This window comes from Pterocles gutturalis, unplaced genomic scaffold, assembly GCF_000699245.1.
Source record: "Pterocles gutturalis isolate BGI_N339 unplaced genomic scaffold, ASM69924v1 scaffold15137, whole genome shotgun sequence".
Lineage (NCBI taxonomy): Eukaryota > Metazoa > Chordata > Aves > Pterocliformes > Pteroclidae > Pterocles > Pterocles gutturalis.
Window position 1 is genome coordinate 76,841 of NW_010110502.1, and position 9,207 is coordinate 86,047.

A 9,207-nucleotide genomic window follows, 5' to 3' on the forward strand; every position below is an offset into this window, starting at 1 on the left:
CCTGGAGAAGAGAAGGCTCCGAGGAGACTTAATAGCAGCCTTCCAGTACCTGAAGGGGGCTACAGGAGAGATGGGGAGGGACTCTTGATCAGGTAGTGTAGTGACAGGACATGGGTACAAGCTGAAAGAGGGTAGATTTAGACTAGACATTAGGAAGAAGTTTTTCACTGTGAGGGTGGTGAAGCACTGGAACAAGCTGCCCAGAGAAGCTGTGGATGCCCCATCCCTGGAGGGGTTCAAGGCCAGGCTGGGTGAGGCTTTGGGCAACCTGAGCCTAGTGGGAGGTGTCCCTGCCCATGGCAGGGGGTTGGGACTGGATGGTCTTTAAGGTCCCTCCCAATCCCAAACCATTCTGTGATTCTATGAATTGTGAAGTAAAGCTAATGTCATCAAATGGTATAGGTGCTACTGGCACATAATGGTTATTTTTTTAGATGAGTTAAACAAGTCATGGTGCAGTGTAATTATGACAATTTTGACAGCCTGATTTGTAAAGATCCATTGTGTGTAACTATTGGTTGCATGGGTTTACTACTTTCGCTTTTAATTAATTTCTGGAGTTGAAGTTGTTATCTTAGAACACAAGTCTGACTAGCCAAATTTGAAGTCTGGCAGGTGATCTGTATTTGTACATGCTGTAACTACAATTTACTTATCAGCCAGAGAATATTAATAACAGTAAGACTATTCTCCTTAGCTTGATCATGAAATAGATAAACATTGTTCGAATGTCATGCTGGCAAAAATTGTGGCTACATTTAAATATGAATTGTAAGTGCTCTGACTTGTTGACAATAAGAAAATGAAAGAATTATTTTATCAGAATAAGGTGCTTTACCTTTATGTATCCTTCAAACTGCTTTTAAAAACCTAACTGCGCTATTTTTACTGCATCTGAGAACTGGATAGTTGAAATGACAAGGAGCATTCCTTAAACAAGAAGTTATATAGAGTTGGGGAAAAAATAATGAAGTGTAATTTTTCAGATACATGTCATTTTTTGGAGTCCATGCTCATGTACAACATTAAGCTGCGGTTGGCCAAGACATAAAGTTCAGGATTTCCTAATTTTCGGTGGACTTTTAAATGTGTTTGCTGTCAATATTAGATCCGTTTACCTATAGTACCTAAACAGTCTTTCATTATATACTTTCTTCAATGCATTATTAGTTTCAAGAAACAGTTGGGTTTTTTATACGGTCTAGTTTTAATTTCTTTAGCGTAACTTGTTGTCAGTAGTTTTTTACTGTTACTGATGCTTTACGCATCCTGACAAATATAATGCTGGAACTAGACTTCTGAGTACTGGAGGTAGTCTGAATGAACAGTCTTCCTTTGTTTGCCTAAAAATAAATGGAGTAAATCAGAGCTTGTTCCAGAAGCTGAGGCACTGTTTCAGTTAAATGAATCCTTCATTATTCTTACTTCCTCAATATTATGGGAAGCTTTAGTACCATGTTTTTGTTGATTCTGCAGCTTTCCAATTACAACAGCTCCTGGGGCTTAGAAGAGTTTATAACTGTTTCATAACTGCTTAAATACAAGTGCCAACCTGAATGGGTTTTTTTGTGATTTAGGTGTTCTCCAACACTTCTCTTTACACCATTTTAGATGGAAATTGTGAAAATTGTAAAATTTTACAGATAAGTGTGAAACTGTGAATTTCGTGGCTTTTTAATATGCTTTGAGAATGTTTTAATTTTTACATATTCAGTTATTTAGGAATTTTAAATTGGTGGACATATCTTGAAATATTAGCTTTTTTGTAAAAATCTGTTAGATATCCATGTCTTTTAGAGTGTTGGGTGAAAACTATTGAAAGATTACTTGAGAGAGGAAAGCATGGTACTGTCAGGATAACATCTCTAAAAAGCAAATAAAGGCATTGCTTGTGAGACTGTTCTGAACATTTTTTTTAAAACAGCTTCAGCTCTTGCGAGACAACCGATCGGAGAGAGGACACAAGAAGAGCAGCTCTGTAAAAACAGCTAGCAGGTAAGTTGATGCTGCAGTCGTCATTAATACTGTTTGTGAATGTGTTGATTTCTTAACTCAATTTTTTGTGTAAGAAGTGACACCATTCTTCTAGGGTATTTTCAGAGGTCTTCTGGGGGGGGGTTGTGATTTACTTTCAATAATTTCTTTTACATGGCATAATCTTTGCCTAAAATATGGGTATTAAACTTTATTGATTACTATCTCCAACTACACTTACTAAACTTAATCTCTTTAGTAAACATCAGAATTAAATGGATGCCAAAGTAAAATTTGTGTTTCTGGCACAAGTTAAGTGTTGAAAAAGTATAAAATTACCATTTTACTTACATACTTTTGAAATCAAGAAGACAGCTCAAATACTGTAACACTTAAATTCTTAAATCATATTCTGACAACAAAGATTTCATTGTGAAGACTTATTAAAAACAAATCTAGTTCTGTCCTCCAGCTTCTTTCCTCCCTCTCAAAAGACAAAAAATTTAACACTGAATAGATGGGCAGTAATCTAGAGTCAGTTCCTAGAGGGTTTTTTTATGTACATGTGACCTAGTGACTGCTAAATAATTATTTCAATTCTAGTATTTTTTTAAATTAGAAACTACATAAATGTTTCCATTCCTATGCACAACACCGTACACAATTTTTATTTTGTTCTGTGAAGATGACAATGTACTGTTAATTTACTTTATTCAAAAAGTTGTAATAGATTAATATAGTTATGTAATACTATGGCTTTGAGTGAGACAGTTGTTTTTCAGGCACTTGTTTTTTAGTCTATATTTGGTCATCCTGGGAAAAGTTTTTAATATTGTTAAATACTTGCTTTGATGAATACCTGGAAAAGGAGATCAATACTTCTTTCAAAAATATGCATATTAAATATGAATCTGTTTCATTGTATTCAAGTTCTGTTTACATGCTCTAAACCATGGGTTATGCAAGTGCTGATCATTCATTTTCAGAAGTGGTGGTTATCTTTGTCTATTAAACCAAAAAAAGATGTTGACTTTTTTGCATATGTATTCTAGCAAGCACACTCGTTAAATCATATTTTTGCTCAAATTTTAGAATGGGTCCACTTTAGATCCAAACTTTCAGCATAAATGCACTCTTACTATCAGGCTGCTTACATAAAACAGAGTATGAAGTGGGTATAAAGTTGAGTAGTAAGAAACAGGTTATATTTAAAGTAATTTTAGGATCTCTTTTTATGCTGCAGCAATGTAAAACTGTGTCTGAGGAATTCTGAATCATAACTTACATGTTTGTTATTCTGATCAGTGAAGCTCTTGTGAAGTGATTGCAACCTACAGAAGCAGTTAGAACAGAATTTTTTTTTTTTAAATGGCATTAAATAGCTGAAGTGATCTTCAACCTCTCTTCATGTCCAATCAGCAGTGTGTTAGTAGACTGTTATCCCAATAAACATCTGGTAGGGTTGTGTAGGAGCAGTAGGTGTCAAATCCAAGACTGAAGACTCGCTTTAAAAAGAGCAAAGTCTCCTCCTAACATCTCCTGGTATCTATGTCTGTTTTCAAATGCTTTTTCCTCCAGATGGAGTCAGCTTATTTCAAAATAGTTATTTGTGCTTTTTCAGAAAACCACTGTTTTCTCTGACTACCACAGAAACTTTAATGTTAGTTCTTTAAAGTGTCTTGAAGAGAAGTTCTCAAGCTTCTATGATAATGGTATTTTTAACCGGCCATCTGCTCTTTTAGAACATCAAGTCATATAGATCTTATTTACAAGATGTGTGTTGAACAAATTTTAACGTTCTTGCTACAGTTTAGCTGCTGAAAATTAGAATTGAATTTGCAGCATGTGCAAACATTTTTTCTCTTAGGTCAATAACGTGTCTGGTGGCTACTTTCTTCCTATAGTTTGTGTTCTGTAACATAATATTTTGCTTTTTATCAAAAGCTGTTGCAACCAAAATAGAGATAGATTTTCAGATATATAGGAACAACACATGACAAATACATAGTTCATCTCCTCATATGTTCAAGACAATTCCTCTGTTATTTTGTTCCTTAGAAGTTAAATTCATGGTGCATAGTGATATATGTCAGATTTATCTGTAATTAATATTGAAGGATGATTTTGTTATGACTTAATTTTAAATTATCACTTCTACCAAAAGGCTTAATCTTAGTTTCACCAGGTACTACGGAGAAGGAAAATGTTTCTGCTTAACAAGGTACCTATAGCAATTATTGGTTTAGTAGAAAATATTGTTCACAGAGTTAATAAAATGGTGAACTCACATTAGTTGCAAATGTGCATCTTCACTATTGTGTATGAAATCTTAAAATGGAAATCTGTCATTTAGATTTTTGCATGTGCCCAAATACTTTAAAAACCACTAAGCTGCAATGACACCAATCAAATGTCACAAGGCTGAGTTACGGAGTTAAGTAACATTGTAGTAAATCATTTCAGTGTACTACACGCATATGCAGTTAAATCTTCTGTTGAATGCAGGTGTTTACTCACAGCTGAAAGTCTGAAGCTTTCTCAAATTGACTCGAAATTGTTCTTGCATGTGTTAAACTATTGCAGTTGACACATCAAGGTAATTCAGATGAGTAACCCCCTTAAAATGAGGCATGCAAAACGTAATGTCTGTGACCTTATATTGTGTTACTGTTTGTTGTTAAATGCAGTGATAGAGCAGCAGCTGTGGGTAAGTGTTGGAATTCTATAAAATTATTGTGCTTCTCCAAAATACAGTTTAACCTGCTTTTATTGCAAGACTACGTTTCTCTGGGTCTTTCTTTGTATAGTTTTCATATAACTGTATCTTGTGGTGGGACTGTATTTTTTTGTTTGCTGTTCTGGAAGACCTTTTCTCTGTTTTCCTTGTATGTATGAGATGTGTATATACACATTTTTCTGTGCTTGCCTAGTTTGGTTTTTTTTTTACCCCTTTTGGATGACTGAACACAGTTCTTGTCTCAGCATGTAGACAATATGTAAATACCTGTATTACATTGGGTCAGTGACTTGTGGAATAATTCGCTCTGTAAATACATCAGCAAGGTGTGGAGCTCTAGGCACGGCAGTGGTCTGCAGCTGTCTCTTTGTGGTGGAGTAGTGCTGATGCTTTCTAGGTGAGCTTCACTCTACTGGGTTGCATGTATTAGGTTTCTTCTGTCAAAATTAATAACAATGAGTCAATCCTATATAAACTAACACCAGCTTATACTAGTGGCAAGATAATGAGATTGTTGGGAACTGTTGCTATGCCTACTGATGAACCAAATGGTAAGGAGGGGCAGTCCTGCACCATGAAACTTAGAACATGGATAGATTGTATTATGCTGATACACTTCAACATATATGATATTCTGTATTTAACACATAGATATATATATATATATGCTGCCTTTATAGATAAGCTACATATTTATATAGATCAAACTACAAATATGTACCTTTTCCCATAGAGTACTTAAATTATATGAACAGTACTAAATAATACTGGTTTAAAACCTGCATTTATTTCTCCTGTATAGCCTTGAAAAGTGTCTCTGTTTACATTATCTCTTTGCATTAGGACAGGAACAGTCCTCTCCCCAGTCCAGCTATGCTGCCTAAAGGTGTTAATTCTTCCAACTGCTTGTTTTGTTCCTCAGTCCTTTTGCCAGTAAAGAGCTTTATTTTGTCTGCACTTTTTAATACGCTTTGGGCAAAACCAGCCTGGTTAGCTCAGCTCACCTATTTAAATTAAATTGGCTGGTTTTGTACAAACCATATTAAAGAGTTCTCACATGATTTCTTCCTCCAGCAGAGCTGTGGAGATGATAATCTCCAGCAGATGTGTGATAACAGATAGCTTGGGATAGTAATGTCTTCATCTGGCGCAGTTGTTAGTAGACCAAATGTCTGTCTGTAGCCCGAGGCTGTGGGCAAACAATTGAGCATGATTGAGTTATGGCAAGTTAACAAGTTGCTGCTTGGCAGCTGAGCTGCCGTAGCTGATCGTGTGCTCATTGTTTGTCTGCTCCCTTCATGAGGTGGAACGGGTTTTCTTAAGTCGCCTAATTTTTACAAAACTTTAAAAAGTTGTACCTAAGGAAGATTCCCCAGGGCTAAGAGATTCATTTGGTCAGCTATGGAGACAGTGTTGAGCAGTGTTTTGCTGAGGTGCTATAGCATGAATTTGAACAGGTGATTATATTGATAAATATATGGGGGACCTCCGTCGTACAACTGTCTGCCTGTCTCTTGGTATTTGCTGTATTTATCCTCACAATACCCTTATGAAGTTAGGAGGTACTTTTATCCTCATTTGATAGAATAACCATAATACTTAAGCAACTTAATATTTTGCCTTTGGTCATACAGTTGATGCCATAACTAGTCAATTTATGCTGTAATCTAGAAACAGCAGAATTGCAGGTTGGGAAGACAGACTACTGAATAAGTTAAATTTGTGTAATTATTTCCTTTATACATAATTGTATTGTGTCATATTTCTTTTACAGTGTGTTCCTGTTAAGTATCATTAATTATTTTATCTACATATTTATTTTTTCTTACTGTACTGTAAGTAGAATTTGTGACACATGCATGAAATGAGAAACTGAAAAGAAAACAGTGCCCGAATTTTTACTGCTTACCAATTTTTTTGTTGTATCTTGATAATTCCATGTTGTCTTTCCACACTGAAATGCTCCCCCAGAGATCTTTAAAAGGAAAAAAAAAAAAGATATTTGTAGTTCTTATAAAGGTCAGTCCTGTCTTGAAAGAAGGATGAGTCATACTTACAAAAGTGATTTCAAGGTGGAGCAGAATTGTACAAGTTAGATTTCAACTAGCGAATTGATGCTGTGTTAACAATCTAGTCTGTGTAGCAGCAGCTTAGTATGAAGTAGTTAGCCACTCCTTGTGGTTGCAAAGTAGACCATAGCTGGAGGTAGAGGTGGTACGTTGACATGGCTTCAGAAATCAGCAGGAGCCACCTACTCAGCTGTTACTATAATGTGAAAGGACACTCTGCCAGTTGTCCAGTGATCACCTGTTACTGCTCTATTTTGAGCTGGCAAGAAGTCTTTTGAAGTCTTCTGCTGTGGTGAATAACACAGACTGCAATATGGGGCTTTGCACACCTCAAGGAGACCTTCAGGAAAGCACACGCTGGAAGTAGTACAATAAATGTTATGTAAAGGGAATACATTAGATGCTACTAAATAGTGATGTGTCAATCAAAGCCCAGAACATTAGTCGTATCTTCTCCGTGTTTTCTGCAACTGTTGCTTTCCCTCCTTGCCCTAGTAGATCTCAATCCAGTTTAAATATGTGCCTTGGATTGGTACAAGAGGATGTCTCTCCATTTTTTTTACTTTTTATGACTAACAGTGTTGTCTGTTAATTATTATTTAAAGAAAACTCCTGAGGGAAAAATGACAGCAAATCTGATGAGAGCTTTTCAAAGTATATTATCGCTTTGGTTACAAATACAACTTTCTGCCTTTCCCAGTTTGGAAAGGAAACTCCCATTCGTACATTTGTACAGCACTTACTCATTTTCATATGATGATATGGATCACAGTACTTTTTTACACAGATGTGACAAATAACATTAAAGCTGCTCTTTATTTGATCTTCTAAAGAGACAAAGATGTGCAAGGATTCTGCCTGTTCCCTCTTTCCCACCGTGTCATCTGTTGTTTGGGAAAGAAGCAGATACAAAACTATTTGTTGAGTTGCAGGTTTGCCAAAAATAAATGAAACCATTAATTACTACATTTTTTGAGCAGCTGTTAATGGACTGGGATAAGAAAACTGTACATTAGACTACTGGTTAATTACAAGAACTGTAATTGTTTAATGTGGCTTTTGCAGAATGAAATTACAGTACCAAAGGAGATCAATTCAACCAGTTTTTGAAAATTATACATGAAAATGTGCACATACTTACACTGCGGTAAAGCTAAGGAATGCATAGCTGTTTTACTAGGTGATTCAATTCTGCCATCACATGAACATGTGTTACCAACAGAAATACTCTAAAAGAAAGTAATATTTAAACATTGGCTTTTAGTTCAAGTGTGAAATTATTAAAGGTAGTAAGTTACTATCTTGTAACCCCAGAGCTAATAATGCCAGAGAGTCAGATATAACATTACAATCCAAATGTGTTTACATCATTAGAAATTAACAACTAAGCAGTTTTATCTCCTCTTTGGAGTGCCATGAAGCAGTAACTGTACTGTTATGATTGGTGCTTAATAATATTTGCAGTTCCAGATTAAATTATGTGAATGTTTGAGGACACATTGCTTTCCTCCCTTGCCCTCAACCTTGGGGACAACATTATTCCATCAGTTTGGTATTTTTCTTCTCTGGAAAGAATAAAAGATGGTGCCATTTTGAAGAGGGCAATTCCTGATTGAGTTTTTTATATTATGACCTTATTTTTAAGGTCCTGAAAAGATTTTCCTTGAGGGGAGGGGAATGGGGTGACAACAGTTTGGTTATTTCAAATTGTAGCAAGTAAGTGATGCTTTAACTTTATGGAAATCTTCAAGCCTCAGTATTGGTTTGTGGATAGATTTAAAGTATGAATTAAATTAACATTAGTCACTAAGTGTCTTAGAAGTATCATATTTTAACTCAAATTTCATGAGAACATTTGCAAAAGTAGCAGAAATTTTGAAGAGACAATGCTCTGTTTTGAAAATACATTTTTCCCCTATGACCTGAGCAGTTTCATTGCATCTTTAATGCAAAACTAATTAAATACAAAACCACAAGCCAAATTTTGTTGTTATTGCACTAAAATCTAATGCACCTTTATAATATTGTACATAAATAAGCTCATAAATGGTATTGAAAATTTGTCTTTTAAAATTGAGTTCCAGGTATACACGAGTATGTTGACTAACAGGATGTCAATTAGTCCTGATTTTAAAAAATATATATAATTAAAAAATCAGCCTCTAGAAATCAGGTACTTCTGGATCCTCCTGATGTACCATCTGGACTGAATTCTCCCCTGAATGAATTGATAGCAAATTTCTCACTTTCAAGTACCTGAATTTTAGCCCATGGTAGGCTTGTTTCTCACACTCAACTGCATTAGACTCTCTCTCTCTTTTTTTGCTCGAGTTTGTACTCCAAAGCTCAAGCTTTTTGTCCCAGCTTGCTTGTTAAAATGCTGATGGCTTAAAGAGAAAGTTAATTTGGGCTTCAGAGATGTGAAGA

At 35.4% G+C, this 9,207-nt stretch overlaps 1 protein-coding gene across 1 annotated transcript in view; it reads left to right on the forward strand.

Annotated features, from left to right (window-relative positions):
- Positions 1-9,207, forward strand: part of GPATCH2 (G patch domain containing 2) — a 105,980-nt gene that overhangs the window by 74,096 nt on the left and 22,677 nt on the right. The window contains exon 7 of the mRNA XM_010073406.1: positions 1,925-1,995. Within this exon, the coding sequence (XP_010071708.1) occupies positions 1,925-1,995 (71 nt within the window). The remainder of the gene's footprint in view (positions 1-1,924; positions 1,996-9,207) is intronic.